General features: G+C 33.6%; 4 protein-coding genes across 4 annotated transcripts; 3 read left to right on the top strand and 1 right to left on the bottom strand.

Moving 5' to 3' along the window:
- Positions 1–3,102: 3,102 nt before the first annotated feature.
- On the top strand, positions 3,103–3,619 carry LOC18028977 (auxin-induced protein X15). The gene has a single exon (XM_006412121.2). It carries the CDS (start codon positions 3,144–3,146, stop codon positions 3,453–3,455), a length of 312 nt encoding a protein of 103 aa, XP_006412184.1. The 5' UTR covers positions 3,103–3,143; the 3' UTR covers positions 3,456–3,619.
- A 2,409-nt stretch (positions 3,620–6,028) lies between these two features.
- Positions 6,029–6,673, top strand: LOC18028976 (auxin-induced protein X15). The gene has a single exon (XM_006412120.2). It carries the CDS (start codon positions 6,229–6,231, stop codon positions 6,511–6,513), a length of 285 nt encoding a protein of 94 aa, XP_006412183.1. The 5' UTR covers positions 6,029–6,228; the 3' UTR covers positions 6,514–6,673.
- A 2,295-nt stretch (positions 6,674–8,968) lies between these two features.
- LOC18028975 (auxin-induced protein 15A) lies at positions 8,969–9,522 on the top strand. The gene has a single exon (XM_006412119.2). It carries the CDS (start codon positions 8,992–8,994, stop codon positions 9,301–9,303), a length of 312 nt encoding a protein of 103 aa, XP_006412182.1. The 5' UTR covers positions 8,969–8,991; the 3' UTR covers positions 9,304–9,522.
- Positions 9,523–10,993: 1,471 nt separating this feature from the next.
- LOC18028974 (pentatricopeptide repeat-containing protein MRL1, chloroplastic) lies at positions 10,994–18,094 on the bottom strand. The gene is made up of 19 exons (XM_006412118.2): positions 17,721–18,094; positions 16,804–17,503; positions 16,472–16,685; positions 16,256–16,319; positions 16,006–16,150; positions 15,813–15,928; positions 15,151–15,279; positions 14,811–14,984; positions 14,567–14,731; positions 14,220–14,360; positions 13,840–13,939; positions 13,577–13,685; positions 13,391–13,482; positions 12,901–12,991; positions 12,466–12,694; positions 12,292–12,384; positions 11,938–11,986; positions 11,601–11,694; positions 10,994–11,506 (listed from the first exon to the last, which is right to left on the bottom strand). Exons 1-19 carry the CDS (start codon positions 18,045–18,047, stop codon positions 11,278–11,280), a joined length of 3,261 nt encoding a protein of 1,086 aa, XP_006412181.1. The 5' UTR covers positions 18,048–18,094; the 3' UTR covers positions 10,994–11,277.
- Positions 18,095–18,176: the final 82 nt, after the last annotated feature.

Raw genomic sequence — 18,176 nt, 5'->3', positions numbered from 1 at the left:
GATATAATTTTGTCTCGACAGTCCACAACGTAAAGTAAAAATAGATATAAATAAATAATTTTCTACAAAAATCTAGTAGGTAGAATTATGAAAGTATATATTTTTAAAACAAAAGTATAAATATGTGTGATTTTACAAAATTTTGTTTGATGAAAATTGTATATATATATATATTATACATATCTAATTCCTTTAAATTTATGATTCTACCCATTACCAAATTAATATATATTTTAATATATCTATATATTTTTCTAAAATAAACTTTCGAGTTTTTTTTAATAAATGGACATTTGTCTTTAACAAAAAACATAAAAAATAAATGGACATTTGTTGAGAATCCTGGATTCACCGACACGGCGACACTTGCAAAAACATCCTCTCACCCAAGAATGGAGAAAAAGGTTACAAACAATTGAATGTGAAGAACACACAGTTAACTAAATCAAGAATCTCAGGTTGAAGAACCGATTACTTTGGATTTCTGGTTTATATATTAATTACTTAATTGATTAGTTTTGTATATTTCTGCAGTACTTTGTAAGTGTCAGAGGCAAAAAGATGTGAAATGTATCACAAAAAGCTATAATGACTGGTTTTCACCAATCTCCTGTAAGACATAAAATAATACACCAAACGAAAATCTTCCCACTTTGTAATTAATATAAAATTTTGTGAAAAGATAATCAATCCTGTGAGATATATATGACAAACCAAGAAAAATCAAGTCAAATTTAAATTAAAAAGTTACGACGACGATTCGGAAGGTTAATTAGCAAGTCAGTTAATCAGAAACTGAACTCATCGATTTCAAACGAAAAAAAAACTATATATTCATAAGCTCTTCGGCGATTACCAACACTCTGATTAGTAGTCGTCGAGTAGGCGTGTATTTTTTTTTTTTTGGGACCAGTAATGATATCCATATGACTTAACAAAGGAAAAAAAAAATACTGTTCTAGTGTTTTTTGTGAGTTGGAATACTCTTTCTCGTACTCTGATGAATTTCTGTTTTCTATCCTCATAAAATCGGTTTTGATTTGCTAGTCGATTGTTTTAACTGTTGTCTGTTGACTTCTCATTATAATTCTCATGATTCGTAGGTTCGTTTCCGTTATGATATATGGTTTTGAATCTTTTGATTGATCGTAAATAAGTCCACTCCGGACTTGTTTTTTTCCTCTATTTATTCGTTTTTTTTATATTTGATCCTAAATTTTTTAAATTGGGTTGGGATTTAAAGACCAACAATATATTAATATATAGAAGCTCGGAGACGCCCACGGTTTTATACATTATTTTAAAGTTTTTATTCTGTATTTTGTATAATTCGGTGGCATCTTCAGCGATGTCAGACTAACAATGAGTGGTTCAGTTTCGTTTTCTGATCCGAGATTTCATCAACAATTTCATGTTCCATTTGCATGTGTTATTTTCATTACCGTTATACATACCATTAATGGTATGGATAATATATCATATATATATCTATATAGGATTTCAAAATTCAATAATCTCTACATGTGGAGTATAATACAAAATCTGTATCATGGTAGGTTACCAAAAAGAAGCCTGTATCATGGTGTATTCTTGGTTACTAGCTAGTAGTTACGTTCTACTAATTTATATAGCACTATGGATCTTGTAATTTGTTTGACATACTAAAAAATTATATTCCACTACATAACTGTCAAAATGTGTTTAATAGTAAAGCTGACTTTATAAGAGAAAGACCCAAATTAACAAAACAATAATTCGGTGTCATAAATATGTAGTCACCTAATTGCTTATAGATTATCATAAATAATCATCCGTATGATTTCGACACTGAGCTTAAGCGTCACGAAAATATATTGGCAAACTAAAGTGGTCCACCTCTAATATCTGAACTCTATAGATACTTGGTCCAACAAAGAAACTTTTCTAATTCTAACCATTAACCGAAAAAACAAAACTTTGGTATGCATACAAAGTAAACGAAACATAAAATTAATTCCATAATCTATTATTAGTGATTTTTAATATAAATTCCAATACATATGTTCATGTATAAGAGATTAAGAGCAAACAGAAAACTTCTTTTAATCACTCACGCAATGACGCGTAAGCGTCTTGATTTTTTTTTTCCTTTTGGATCAGCAGCTCTTCTCTTCCAACTTACGAAGGTTACCATCCATCACTTAATCGTCTACACCAAAATAACTATTTTAAGTCCAAAGGCGAAGAACATATTTCTACCGGACTACCACAACCAAATACGATAAGGAAACAAAGTAGTAGGCCATAGCTAGCAAACAGCTATAGATCTATATGAGGATTTTGTGTTCGATCCATTTCGATCACTAAACAGTAGTATGTTGTGTATTCAAAATTCAAACGTAGCAACTATCACAATCATCATCATCCTAATCACATGCAAAGATGTACTAGTCAAATCTTATCCATTGTCAAATAACTTCACCAAACTATTTTAGAGCTGCATTTGATATATCATATATATATAATATATTATATATATATATATATATAAAAACATCTATTTCAATAAATAGAAATATATATAAAACCATCGCCTCACTCATATATCGTCCCAGCAGTACGGCCCCTAGTTTGAGAGCAAAGGAAAAAATCTACTTTAAGACTTGGAAGTTGGAACTTATTAATACGTACTGGCAATCAAATATAACTATCAAGTGTCAACTATTGCTAAAAGTGGCTCCAGGACTGGACCCACTTAGTCTGACCCAGGTCACACTATTCACCACTTCGAGGCTCTAATTAAATATAAAATACCTAACTTTTATCCTGGCAATCATATAGAAACGTACATTATGTGCATTCTCCTTATATATTCTCCTTATATATATCATATATGTTTACATAAAGGTGAGCTAAGCCATGTGAGCCAGATGGATGACGGGAGGGGCCAACAGCCCACACCTTTTGGGGTTTTTAAAGTGATAGAGATATATCCATCTTACTGTTATTATAGCATTTTAAGTATTTTCATTATCTTGAAGTTACATGCTTTTAAGTTTACTACTATAAATAGAGCTTCTTCTCCTCCTTGTCTATCAAGTCACTTGCTTCTAATATCTTTTCCTCCTCGACTAGATAAGTTGCATTGAAATATAAAGAAAAAGATGGGTTTAATGCGATCGATGCTTCCAAATGCAAAGCAAATCTTCAAATCACAATCTATGAGGAACAAAAATGGATCACCATCGTCAACTTCAGGGCTTGTTCCGAAAGGTCACGTAGCGGTTTATGTTGGAGAAAGAATGGAGAAGAAAAGGTTTGTGGTTCCGATATCATATTTGAACCATCCTTTATTCAGAGACTTTCTAAATCGCGCAGAGGAAGAGTTTGGATTTCATCATCCGATGGGAGGTTTGACGATTCCTTGTCGAGAAGAAGCGTTTCTTCATCTTATTACTTCTCATCAGCTGCATTGAGGAACACATTGATTAATTAATTAATAGTCTTAAGGGTTTTGTCGTTTTGGTGAAGTCTTTTTGTTTTTTCTCTCTTTATGCGGAGAACTACATAAAGTTAATTATGTGTGTATATATAATATGACACTCCGGAGCCTAAGTTGTATGTCGAAATATGATTCAGATACATGTGCCGATAATTCATATTTAAACAATTCATACCTTAAGATTATTTACTTTTAACTCTTACCCTAAAAAATGGTGGAAAATAACTTAGCGTAAATGCGCTTAGTAATTCAACATGTTAGAAAATATCTATTTCAGTTATATCCAAATTTGGCGTTTTGATGAAGCTTTTTTTTGTGTCTGTGTGTGTGTGATCTTCTTCTCTTAAGAGGAGAATAATAAAAAAATGAGTTAGGAAAAACGGTTTGTTAGTTATACTATAAATTAGTTATATGACATTTGTTCAAAGCTTAATCAGGTTATATTTTTCAAATTATTTAGAAAGTTGTGCGTTCATATTCAAAAACCATTAAAACCTCAAATTTTAAGTTTTACAGTTTACGGTAAAAAATGGCGGAAAATAACTTCACTATAAATTCGGTTAGGTCAACATATTAGAAAGTAAATATATCAGTTATATTTGAATTCATGGTTTCGATGAAGTTTTTTTCTTCGTATCTTAAGAGGAGGATTGTAGCTAGGAAAGTTAGTGATGTGTGTATATAGCGTTTGTTCAGAGCTTGAATTGTATTTTGATGTATACATCATTGAAAAAGCTGTGCTAATACTCATATCCAAACTATCAAAATTCAATACTCTCTCCGTTTTATAAAGAGTGTCGTTCTGACACTCTTTTTTTTAAAAAGAATGTCGTTTTAGAATTTTAATGTAATTTTTAACATAAAATGTCATTTTTAACCTCAATAAATTTAAAAAATTAATTATAAATATAATTCCAAGAGTCATTTTCTGCAAATTAATAAGGGTATAAAAGACTTTTTATCTTATTTTTTAATTTGTGTGAAAAATGTCAAAATGACACTTTTTGTGAAACGGAGGGAGTATTAAAAAAAAACTCTCACGAAGAAACAACGGAAAATAAACTCAACTTTAAATGCGGTTAGTTAAACATGTTTAACTATGTCAGTTTTATCCGACTTCATAAATGAGTTGTTTTATTTCCGACCGATATTATCATCTGACCGAGTACTTGCTTTACGAGTCTAAAGTTTGGACTTCCAAAATATTGAGCTTTTCCGAAAATGTACATGGTTGGATGTTATATTGCCTCTAAGGCTGTAATTGTACTGTTTAGGCAAACATTACAATAAAAAAGGAATTTTTCACATAACGGGAAATCTCGGTTATAAACAAATCTTTTTTTTTGTCTTTAATAACCAGCTCTGTCTTACATTAAAAATATAGTACCTTACGAGAAAATATAGAAGACTTCTTTAAGCAGTTTAAAGTATTTAAAGGAATGGTGGATCACATGCACTCTGAAGAAACTAAGATGGGTTATAAGTGATGAATAACGCAGAATATACCCGTTAATATATATATTGGAAATGATTGAAACAGTATTGCGCATTTTTATTTAATAGTGAAACTTATCATTTTTATTCTGAATTATTGCATATTTAGATTGTTAAGCACATGTTACTCTCCGTTATTAAGAAGAGACAATTGTGATCATCATAATTCAAGTGAAACACGTGACTATCTGTTGAATAACCGAAAGTTTTCAGAATGAAATTACGTTAGTTATATATACATTCCATTTATAATCATTCTAACTAATTCCCTTTAGCTCAAACTTTGGGAATGAATTTCAACGGATTGTCTTTATTTTATCCAAAAAACTTTCGTTTCGAACTTTAGAATGTGATGTTTAGATAAAAAATGTTGGATTTTAAGTAAACATACAAATTTATGTCATTGTAGAATCAGTGATGACGAATGCGAGAGAACTATTTTGTTGTTAAGTTATGGGGTTCTAACGGCGTTTGTTAAGCCCACAAAATTCGTATCATTCAGCTTTAAGACCTAGAACTTCTACCTAAATCTATCTTGAACTTTTTTTTTTTTTTTTGATAAAATGTTTTCTTGAACTTCTTGATTCACAATTGTAAGAACCCAAAGAAATCATGCACGCTCAATGTTTATCATTTTCATGACTCCAAGCTTAGAACAAAAAATTTAATAATAATGATGATTATAATATGTAGATAATAAGTTTTGTAAAAGTCAATTTTATTTAAGGCACAAAAGGGTCCTCTTAAGTGGGCTATAGGGGTAACACATATAGACCAAAAGCCACCATTTTCAAGAGCCAACAAGAGACTTGTCAAAATGTCTATTTTCATCAATAAGGACACTTGTTTCTGTTGTCTATTCAAGTTTCTGTTGTCTATTCATCATAACCAATATGACCACACTTGTTTCATGTAATGGCCAGAGATTTTAATAAGTGACAGAGAGAGCATGTGAGTCCTGTAACTTTGGTGGGTCCCTATCTGATTATATTCTTAAGTCACCAAGAAAAATCAGAATCAGCTTGATGCTTTTCTAGGTAAACCCTAGTTTTTTCTAAGCAGTTCCCATGTGAAATCCTGCAAACTCCTAATTTTTAAATACAATAAAAATATGTTGTATCATTGAACACAACTTCGAAATTTGATTCCTTTAGCTATAAAAAAACTCTATAAATAACAACTAACCGAAACACAACTCCACCAAAAACATAACTCTTTCTCCGCTTTCATAAATCAGAGTGTTCTTGCTAGACATGGCTATTCGCTTATCACGTGTTATCAACTCTAAACAATCCCAAAAACAGCAACCTCGTGTCCCAAAAGGACATGTTGCGGTTTATGTCGGAGAAGAGATGGAGAACAAGAAGAGATTCGTAGTTCCGATTTCGTATTTGAACCATCCTTCGTTTCAGGGGTTGCTCAATCGAGCAGAAGAAGAGTTTGGTTTCAATCATCCAATTGGTGGATTAACGATTCCTTGCAGAGAAGAAACATTCGTGGGACTTTTGAGTTCTTATGGTTGTATTGTTTCAACTTGAGACATTTTTTGGGAAACCCCAAAGCTTTTTTTTCCTTTTTAAAGATTTTTTTTTTTTGGTTGTTCCCTTTGTTTATTTCCGCGAAGGAGAACAGATTAAACCAGCATGTAAATATTTTGTGTAACCAGTCAAATCAGGTTATACTATTTATGTACTTCTACACAACATTGATGAAAACATATGATCTTTATGTTACATATATTATTAGAATATCCGAAGTATTTCAAAAATAGTATATCCAATGTTCCTTAGCTTGATTGATGATTTCTACGAAGAATCAATAATCACATGTTTTCCGAAATTAAACTGTAATTCGGGTTTAAACCTGCAGATCCAATCCTTCTGTCATAAAACAAGTAATTATATTAACATTTCTGTATAATCTAGAAAGATTTACATGGTCGTATGAATATACTCCATTACTCCTTTGTTTTTTTTTTTAATCAAAATTTAACTGCTAGTATGACTTAGTCAAATTATCTATTCCACTCATTGACATTCATTATCAAATATGAGCCCCCGTAGACCTTCCTTATTGAATTATTGGATAGTTATTGTAACAACGACTCAAAGCATTTGCAATAGAAACTTCTGCACTTGCTAGAGCTGCTAGACCTTAACATTTTCAATATCAGTTTAGTTATTAATATTTTGGTGGCAATAAAATCATAATTGTCTAAAACAAAACCAAAATTGTTTTTATTTCAAACGAAAACTCTCACAAATTTTAAGTGATATATTAGATAAATGGTCAAAACCTATTTTTAATTATTTTCTTAAACAAAATAGCATATAGCTGTTGAGCCAATTGAATGTTCTGGACAAAAGACAGGTTTATATATTTCTGATTGTGATGCATTAACTTCTGTATATCATGTTAATATCATTTAGAGGTATGTGAGATATTTTCAGTTTGAGTGTACTTGGTAGATAAGATCATGGAAGCTATATCGTGTTTTAAATAGACGTTAAAGAGAATGACATTTCAACAAAAAGATCACACCAGGCCTTTAGAACATCTTGAAAATTTACACGTCTCAGATCAAAACAAGACTACAACCATGTGTATATGTGTAATTCATGATCTTAAATATTCTGTCAAGTAACAAAGTCGAATAAATATTTTCTAATCGTTTTAATTCATCAATCAACATACATTTACTAAATTCTAGAGAAGGAGATTTTTTATTCCACATAAAACTATAGAGGACAATTGCCAAATAGTAATAAGAAATATCTATCTAAATAACTACAAGACAAACACAAATACCTTAACTTCTAAAATAGCAATGAGGAAACAAATACAAGTAGTAACCTTTTAAGTATATTCTTTGATTTAATTGAAAATTTTCATATACCATCTCTATAAAATAGTCAAACAATTTTTTTGACATATGATACACCTAGACCCCGAGTTAGGAATTTAAAATCGAGCATCTCCTAAGAAAAAGTCTACTAAATATCGAGTTTGAAAATGATACAGAAAATAACGAAAATATGTTCTGATATTCAACTCGAAGAGGCAGACATGCTACAAAATCAAAGAACACATATACTGGAAACTAAATAGATCTTATGTAGGTACGCAGAAATTGTCATATTATATCAAATTTCTATTATATTATTGCCGAATTTTGTTTTAACGTTGTTTTCCAAAGATAACTAATGTGGAGTCGTCAACTAGAAAATCAAGAATGATTCCATGAAGTATCCATATGATTTTTTCTAGTCGAAAAAATCATCCATATGATTAGAGATTGAAAATTGGGTTTATTACGTGCGACTCTGCAAATCAAAGATCAAAATGTAATGATTTATTAATTGCTGCTCCAAGAGAATGAAGATATCTGCGGCCGTAACGATTTTCTACTCAGAAGATTCGCATTTATCAGACGAAAACCAGTCCAATGATTATCCAAATTGAGCTATCTATATTTAAATCTGAAATATCATATTGGTTACATGTATCCTGAATTTTTGCTTCATGTTCATTGTTATTTCATCCAATATGACAACTTGCTCACTATCTTCTTTGCCCACTTGTTATTATCTTTTAGTTTTAAAAAGCACACAGTTCTATGTTAAAGAGAAGTAGAATATTTTTTATAACTTTACTTCAATATTCAGAAAAGAGTATTAGTATAATAATATCTTTGATTTTTCAACAGAATTTTATTAGTTTATACAAGGAAGAACAGGGAACTTTTTGTTGGAGAACTTATGAATGATCAGTTAAGCCATGTGACAATTTGAGAAAAGTCAAACAACTTACATGAGAAAAAAAAAGGAACCTCATTAAATGCCCTCAAATCATTGAAAAGCTAAGAAACGTTATTTTTAAGACTCTCCATTATTATAAATAGAGGCAAGAACATCACCACCTATCTCCATCTTAAGTATTGTGGTGAAAAGAAGGAAAAAACAAACTTTCATTGAGAAAATTAGGTTAACATCTTTGGTCCTAAAGCAAAGAGAAAGATGGGTTTGAGCCGTTTAGCGATTTCAAATGCAACAAAGCAGATACTGAAGCTAAACTCATTGGCCAACAGAAACCGAACATCATCATCGGATCATGTCCCTAAAGGGCATGTGGCAGTGTACGTTGGAGAACAGATTGAGAAGGAGAAGAAGAGATTCGTAGTTCCAATTTCGTTTCTGAATGATCCTTCCTTCAGAGAGATCCTTAGTCGAGCAGAGGAAGAGTTTGGCTTTAATCATCCAATGGGAGGCTTAACCATTCCTTGTAGAGAAGAAGTGTTTCTTGATCTCATCGCTTCTCGGTTACAATAACTTTAAGAAGATAAGTGGGATGCGTTTTAGTAGAATTGTATATATGGAGATCTTGAGGATTAGTTCTTGAGATTGAGAATGTATCTTTTCATTGTTTTCTTCCCATGTATTTTTTGTTTGGGTTTAATCATGGCGAATCAGAAGAGTTGATATAATTCTATGAGTCTTAACTAATATCTTCAAGATTATCTTAACATTATATACTTTATATTGAAGATAAATTTTCATTGTTCAAGTTAATATGCTTTTCAATTATCTATGAGCAAAAATTTTCATTGTTCAAGTTAATATGCTTTTCAATTATCTATGAGCAAAATTGCAAAAAAATTAAAAAACAATCTTTTATGAACAACTGCAACATTTGATCATGATCCAATTTTTTTTATCGCGATCATAGATCCAATTAAAAATAACATGCATGAATATTTGAGCCCACAAGTTAAAAAAAAAAAGGTTTAAGGGATCAAATATACGGTTAATAAAAATGGTAGATGTCTTTCAAATAATTTGAAATGGTCTTTTCCACGCACCATTGTAACAGGGCGTAATTAATAGTACTGATTTGTTTTAGTAGCAACTCTAATTAAGACTGTTTGTGCCTAATTTGCAACAGACTTCATCGTCAATACTCCGTAGTAGCAAGTATGTAAATCAGCCGCAACTTTTACTACTAAATTAATGTCGTCGTAAATTCAGTAATGTAACATGATTATTATAGCGATGTAGTACTTCCCATTTCAATTGATTTTTGGTTTTATAAATATTTGGGGGAGTCCTTCTGACCAAAATCAAAATTATTATTTGGGGAGTTTTGTTTTCCAATTTCTCGAGTTATGTAAATAAACCTTGGTAAGAAAAAAGAACTTATACAGGAAAAAAGAACTTATACAATACAAATAAATAAATAAACTACTCGAATACTGAGATCCAATGAAACCGCCTACAATATATTAAAAAACACTTTGTGCTCCTGTATAAATTCTCAGACTCTGCTTTCGTGAGTCCTGAACCTATAGAATAGTTATATTTTTTTCACTACGCAAATGCTTATATCATCTATAAAATCATTGGACCTGAATTATCATATGGTCACGTAATAGCTTTCACATGCGTATTCTTCCATTTCACAATAAAATCCGCTGCAAAAAACATAAGAAATGGCATAATTATTGAACATGCCCATTCTTTTATTCCACAATAAAATCCACTGCAGAAGCAAAGGAAATGTCATAATATAATAACTAATAGCATTATTATCCTTTCCATGTTCTCATGAGGTATACTTTCTTCAAAAAAAAAAAAAAAAAATTATTGGAGAGACACTCTAAAAGTCATTTCATGATCCTAAATTCCTAAACAAGCCAATTTTTAGATGTTTAATAATATAATTAGAATAAATGGACCGTGCAAGTCGATCTTATATATATAAAAGGAAAGTCTATCTTATACTTCACATATAAACAAACATGGTTTGAACAAAAAAATTTGCGTTTAAATAATGTATAGTAGTCCTACGGAAAATAAATGTTGCTTTCATTTTTAATTGTTTATTTCTTTTGAAATTTGATTTCACATACATCTGTAATCTGTTTTTGTTTTTGTTTTCGTCAAGCATTGGTGACATTAAAGTTTAAACAGACTTATCCTAACTTCACAAGGTTGAATATAATGCAATGATTTTCTGAATACCTTTTAAAGAATCATTTACCATTTATTTCTGAATAAATACAAACTTAAAGATATACAGAACAACTGTTTTACCATGCAATTAACTTCCTGTCACTATGCAACATCCTCATGTGGATCGCAAGAAATAAGCTTATGCAGAAAAAGTAATGAAGCAAAACTTGAATGTTCATCTTCTGCTGCGATGCTGGAGGAATGTGATGTGACATGTAACTGAGTATGAAGTTGCGTGTGAAAAAAAAACTCTCTGAGGTTAAGGTTCAAAATGAGAGACGCCTTCTCAGTTTCTCACTCAAGTGAAAGGTTCCCTAGTCGAATGCTGCGTTGCTGACGAGTAATTTGGTTTCCTAGTGGTACTTGTGATGATCTTAAATCCCTTGGTTTTGTAGAGAAGGGCGAATCAACCTTTGGTTGAAACCAGTTCTTCAAAGAAACACCATTGATTCTTAATTTTGATTCCTTTCTATGATAAGGTATCCCCAACCTTCTCAACAATGCAAAAATGTCTTGTCCCACCCTGTCAACAAAAGGGATGTTCTTTGATGAATATGACTATAGATAGTAGACATCATCAACTGCATAATTAAAATATTATGATACTCTCAATTTACCTTCCTGCAAGGTCAATTGTCTTCTCTCCTTCAGGACTCGTAATTTCCTTCTCTTCCATGGAAATGATCAAATTAATATGAGGTATCTTCGCACCTGAAACACATAGGAGCTTAGTGTTTTGAAGGTAGATATTATATCCTAAAGCTGATGATTTTGATGGTGGATATCCAAATCAAGAAAAGCCAAAATACCAATAACGGATTCAAGGGGAACAATGAAAGTAATTTTAAAGAAGATTAACGTAAACTTATATATCAAGAAATGTTTAGTGAAGATATTCCAACTGAACTTATCCTTGTTTGAAAGGCAATGAGTCTAGAAAACAGATTATCTTACCAGCTGCAAGGCGATGCTTAAGACCTTTAAAGATGGTTAAGAGGTAAACCTATCAAATTATTCAAGACATTGTTAGATTAGTGAGAATCCCAAAGTGCTAAAACAGGGAGATACTGATTTATGCGTTTTTTTTTCCAAATACAGAGTAAAAAATCATGATCACTATTTATTCAAAGCAAATAGGGATAAAAAGGAGAAGCCAGAAAGAAAAATGATCAGTTTTAAGATTTAACAACAAGATTGACAACAGAAAATAAATCAATCGATAATATTCCCAGCTATGAATATCTTGGGAACCAGATGGTAGTCTTGTAAAGACATGTAAATGAGATTCCACTAGAAAGATGGATTTACCTCAGCCACGTTTTCCGGCAATTCTGTAGTGTCAAAAAATAATGGAACTTTATTGAAAGACACTGAAGGAAGAACTCCAAGAGAAGTAGCCTCCTGCAAATCATTGAAAATATTAACTTTGGAGACCTGATAAGACCCAGATGACTCTATATCTAAATGAAGCGACCAATATACCTCAAGCAGTGAAAATGCACGAGGATCATACTCTCCAAATCCATCAACTAGGGGGAATATATTATGTTGTTTTTGTGAAGAAATGTTGCCTAAATTCGAAATCAGCCTATCCCGCAAAGCAGCATCATGTGGAAGTTGCAAGCATCCCAAAACTTGTGAAACTACTTCTGTAGTTGGAACCGTACCACCTAAAATTGTCTCACGGTAAACCATTAAAGCCATTGATGTCCTGAAAGAAAGGGAAGCTTGTCAGTATTAACCTGGAATTGATTTCTGATATAAGTCTTTTTTTAAGAAGAGAGAGTACCACAACTAATCAGATCAAATCCAACAAGTTTACTGAAACCTCAATCAAGATTGCCTTATCTGGGAAGCCTCACACTACGAAAAAGAGCGACTGACTGACTAACGACTTAAAAAAGAAGATGTACTGACCATTTATTTTCAATTTGAGGCCGCCCTGATCTGAAAGACACAACAGGTTCACCAGCAGCGCAAGCCTTCTCGAACCTTCGCTTGCACAGGCCTTAATAGAATAACAAAAAAATAAATACAATAAGTGCTACAGTAAACAAACACTTTCATGTACGATTGCATTATAAGGACGAACTATGTAATTTTGCAGGCCTCAAGAATGAGTAAAGACAAAGCCATGACTGCTCTGAAAAATTCATAAAGATTGGTCGTTTCCTTTTTTTTTTCTTTCTATTGGTTGGTTGGGGTTGTTTGGAAAAAATTTGGACACCGTTGGTGAAAGATCCAATCTTATGATCCTTGAAGTACTCTAATGATATGAGGTTGAAGTGGATAATAATTTTCAGGGTTTACACATTTATCAGATAACATCTTTTCAATAGTTGAAAAATTTCCTACTCCAGCGCAACTCAGCTAGATAAAATTACGATGAATACAAATACGAGCTTACTGGTTATGCATCTGCACATGATGAAGTTTGGTGATATTCCATCTTCTTTTGCTCGAGAAAGGAGCTTGAAACTTACCTCAAAGTCATCCTTTCTACATAGAGAAAAGTCAGAGAATAATGAATTCTCAAATCTGCACTGATTACTGATCACACAAAGCCTAAATGATTCAATTTTAAAGAATTTACCTTTCACTTGCCAGCATGAGCATAGAGTAAGTGATAGTGTTTGGTGTTAATCCCAAAGTCTTGATCTCATCAAGATATTCCATAGCCTTGGGCAGTTGACCACCTTCACCTGTTGACAATCTAAGGAGTCATACCAGCAAAGCTATCTTTGTGTTGGGTACGTTATATACTGCAATTGTAGTAATACCATATTGCATTTTTCTTTTACATCTTTCTTTTATTATTTGGGGGAAAAGATTAAGATAAAATGTATGAGGTCTTACACAAGGCAGTTATAAGGGCATTCATTGTTGAAACAGTTGGTATAAGTTTGATTGACTTGATCTTTTCATAGAGCTCCAGTGCTTTCTTCCAATTTTTCGCCTAAAAAAAAGGGTATCAGTAGTTTCTCCATAAAGTTAGTCAATGCGATCACACCATTCAGTAAATCAGAAGAGGTTCCCTAAGGTAATGAAAATTACTTCTCAAAAACTAGTTTCACCAAATAAAAATCTTCTGATCATGTTCACCTCTAGAGACCAGTGCGAAAATTTAAACCAAATTTCACTTTCTCCTCTAGGGATCCATCACGTAATTTTTAATCTAAGTAATATTAATTCAAGGCATCAAAAAAACTCTTGCTACAGCTGTAAAAGGCACATACATTACAACAAGCTCCCATCAGTGAGCTATATGATATAGTTCCCAGACGTATTCCTTGAGATTTCGCGTCCTGAAGAATGCCAAAAGCTTCGTCTAATATTTTTGAATGTCCTGCAACATCGATCAATGCACTAAAAAACACCTGCAGAAGGTCAAAACCAAGATTGCAAATATAAGCAAGATGGCCTAAGAGATTCGCTCAATCAAACAATTCATGAGCAGCAGGTGTGTGTCTTACTAACTCAAAAATGAATTTGTTGGATCTAGTATGCATAGAGTTAAGGGCACGTTCATGCCTCATAAAGTTCTGCAACTTCGAATATGACGTAGAATTCAAAACAAATATACCTCGTCAGGGTTAACACCTTTCTCTTTCATGTCGTTGTATATGCTACATGCAAAATCCCAGTCCCCAGACTTGCTGCAACTATTCACAGCAATAGTATAGACTTCTGGGGTACCCCTTATTCCATATTTATGGATCATCTTGTATACTTCTTTAGCTCGTTCGACCTGCAATAAACATATTCTCAATCAAATAGAAAGAGAAAAGCAGATTGCGGGACAGAAACAGAAACGAAAAGCCACACACCTGACCAGCATTAAAACATGCCTTCATCAATGCACCGATCGTGATATGATCAGGGTCTATAGGATGCGTCTCAGCCTTCATTTCAGCTAACACATCGAAAGCACGGTCCACAGCTCCTGATTGTCCACATGCAGAGATGAGGGCATTGAATACAACCCGGTCTGGCTTAACATTCTACTGCATCGAACATGTCATCAATGTAATAATAGCCTTGAGATTCCAAAACATAAATGGACATAACGAGCAAGACTAAACCACATTTAGTAGCCATGAAGCAAGAAGATAATATTAGCAATCTAGAAACATGATAGGAGGAAATACAAATTTGTGGCAGCCTTACCTTAGACCTTAAAATTCCATAAGCACCAAATGCCTTAGCTACTTGTCCAGCTCTAGCACAGCCATCAATAAGTGCACCAAAAGTGTGAAGATTGGGTTCCACTCCAGAATTAGCCATCTGGTGGAACACCTGAGGATATAACCACACAGAGATATAAGGAAGTCACAAAACATGGCACCACTTAGGATGCCAATTCAGGTCATACGGTATGATGTTATGATCAGTAATCAAGATCAAAACACAGTATTCGAAATGAAGTATAAATTTTTAACTAAAATACAAAAAGGAGTACATTGAGAAGAAAGATATCCACTAGTAACGAAGAGGACAGCCTTACCAATGTGGATAACAAAAATGCTAAATTGACACACACAGATCTTAAACACACAGAGAGTGAGAGAGGGAAAACAGAATTTATTGCACGCACTATTTAAAACTAGATTAAAGTCCAGAGAGAGAAAGAGACATGAAACTTGATTAGACAACAAATAGTTTCCTCGGTTAGATGATCAAGAATAAAATACCACGCCATTCAGACAAGCATTAAAAATTATGTTTCCCAGATATCTATCATGCTTCATGACGCTAATAGAGATTCCAAATAAGCAGAAAAATATGTATCTTCGTTTAAATAGCATTCAGGCAAATGAAGATTACTATACCTCAAACATTGCATCAACTTTGCCGCTTTTAGCACAACTTGATATCAAAGTTGTGTAAAGTTTGCAATCAGCCATCATACCACTCTCTTGCACCAGGTATAAAACTTTCCGAGCTCCTACATAAGTAACAATTCAACATTTAAAAGAATGAAAATTAACAAGACCAAGAATTTAAGATGGATATTAATATCACCTTCTATGTCCTGTGAGCTTGCACAGACAGACATTAACATATTGAAGGTGCTTAAGGTTGGATTTGGAATCAACTTAGTAAAGCGAAATGCTTCATTGACAGCCCTTTGCTTCTTGCAGATTTTAAAGAAGCTCGCGTGGTAAATCTGATGTGAAGACATAAGTAAGATTAAGATCACTGAAAAAGTTCGATCATTCAAGGAGAGGCAAGACTAAGATCTCATCCATATTGCACAGGAAACCAGCCATACCTTGTCCATGTCCAATAGATCTTTTTTCTCCAAATCTTCAAGTACGCTTATGCAATCCTTTAGCCTATTATGGATAACACACCCTCAAAGTCAATCAATCCAGTATCTTTTCTTTGGGAATAAAACTTCCCAGAAAAAGAATAGCATTCAGCAGAGGAAAAAGAGGACAGCCACAAGATAGAGCACTGTCTTATCAAACTAGAGAATATTTATTACCTCCCATCTCTAAGTAAACGGTAGTAAGCATCACTAGTTTCTGGAGAACGCCCATTACTATTAAGCTGAGCGGGGAACTGAGGCATGCTTTCATCAGTTTGGTGAACCACATGCTTCGCGTCATCAGGAAGTTTCCAGTCTCTTCCTACATCTTCCCTTTTATGGGACACACCGCCATTACCGTGTGCCACAAGTTCTTTTTCTTCAACATATCCTGCAACGGAAAGGAAACTTTTAAAGCATCATCGTACTGGATTGGCATTGCAAGACTGTCAGAAAGGAGAGACGAGGCTATCAAATTTGACACAGAAAATACCACATAGTCAACGTACCAATAGCCTGACCAGAAATTTGTCCTGAGAACTGAGTATTAATTATTCCATTGTTCTTGTGGTCCAACAATGTATCAGTTGCAGAAGAAGTAACAGTAGGAGAGACTGCTTTAAGACTTTTCAACCTTGAAGACTTGTGTGGTGAATGATTAGACCCATAAAATGTGTGAATCTCTTCTCTCTTAGTCTCCGTGAAGATGCTGTATTCAATGGGCTTCTGGATTAAACCATTATACTCATACTCAAGAGCACGTGTATCATCTACCACATGTGAAGAAGATATCGAATGAACTCCCACCACTGCATAGTCCATAACCTTTTGTTCTTGGCTGTTTTCAACTTGTTTTTCAGCTGTTTTTGCTCCCACTGTAGCTGATTCCAAAGCAACAAATCCATTACTCATAGATTCATCTCTAAAACCATGTTCATTGGCAATTGTGCTGACACTGGCAACGGCAAACTGAGAATCCTCAGCTGCCATATCGGTTTGTTTGGCCGAAAATGAATCATACTCCATCACAGCAGTTTCCTGGACTTGATGAGCCTCCTCTTCCACCAATTTCACACTTTCTTCCTCCCTCTTTCTGAAACCTCCATTAATTTCCACAGTATGAATATCTCCACCATCTAAATGTTGCGTTTCCCGCCGATTCTCAGTACTGATTTTTCCATCATGACGCGTTGCAGAAGATGCTACAACCTGAACAGTTTACCCAGTCAGAACTCTAATCGAATTTCCAAAAACAAAAAATCAGCAACTCGAGAATTATCCAGACCCCCAATTTTGTCCAATACACATGAATGTCACTTGAATCAGCAACTAGCAATAATAGTCTCGCGAATTTTGTGCTCGTAAGTAAACAAACGGGAAAAGCTCGGAAATATTCGATTAGAACAACGAGAAGAATAGGTGTTACCTTATCGGAAATTTTCCGTTTTCTGAAAGTGTGTTGGCAGTAAGCGAAAGCAATGGCGGAAAAAGCGGTAACAGCAACAACAACAAGGATCAAACCAGAGTCGAGAGAAGCTCTGACGACTAAACGAGGCGATCGGATTGAAGAACGACCAGATTTCCGTTTTCCGGCGCGCGTTCGAAGATGAGGAGGACGGAGACTGTGGCAGCAGCCGAGGAAATCAGTACGGATGGAGCGGAGACTAGAAGCCGGAAGAATCACCGGAGAGTAGGAAGTTAAGGTAAGATATTTTGACGATCTGGAAGAGATGAAGGTGGAGGTAACCTCCATTGGAGAGGCGAGAGGGAGAGAGAGAGCAGAGAGAGAAACGATGAGGATAAAGCAGAAGAGGAGAGTGAGGATATGAAATAACGAACGACTCGCTTCGGATTTTGGACCCTCTGCTGACGTGGCATAAAC

The sequence above is a fragment of the Eutrema salsugineum genome, unplaced genomic scaffold, assembly GCF_000478725.1.
Source record: "Eutrema salsugineum unplaced genomic scaffold, Eutsalg1_0 scaffold_1, whole genome shotgun sequence".
Taxonomy (NCBI): domain Eukaryota; kingdom Viridiplantae; phylum Streptophyta; class Magnoliopsida; order Brassicales; family Brassicaceae; genus Eutrema; species Eutrema salsugineum.
Note: the sequence above shows the minus strand (reverse complement) of the source record. Positions and strands in the feature narration are given on the sequence as shown.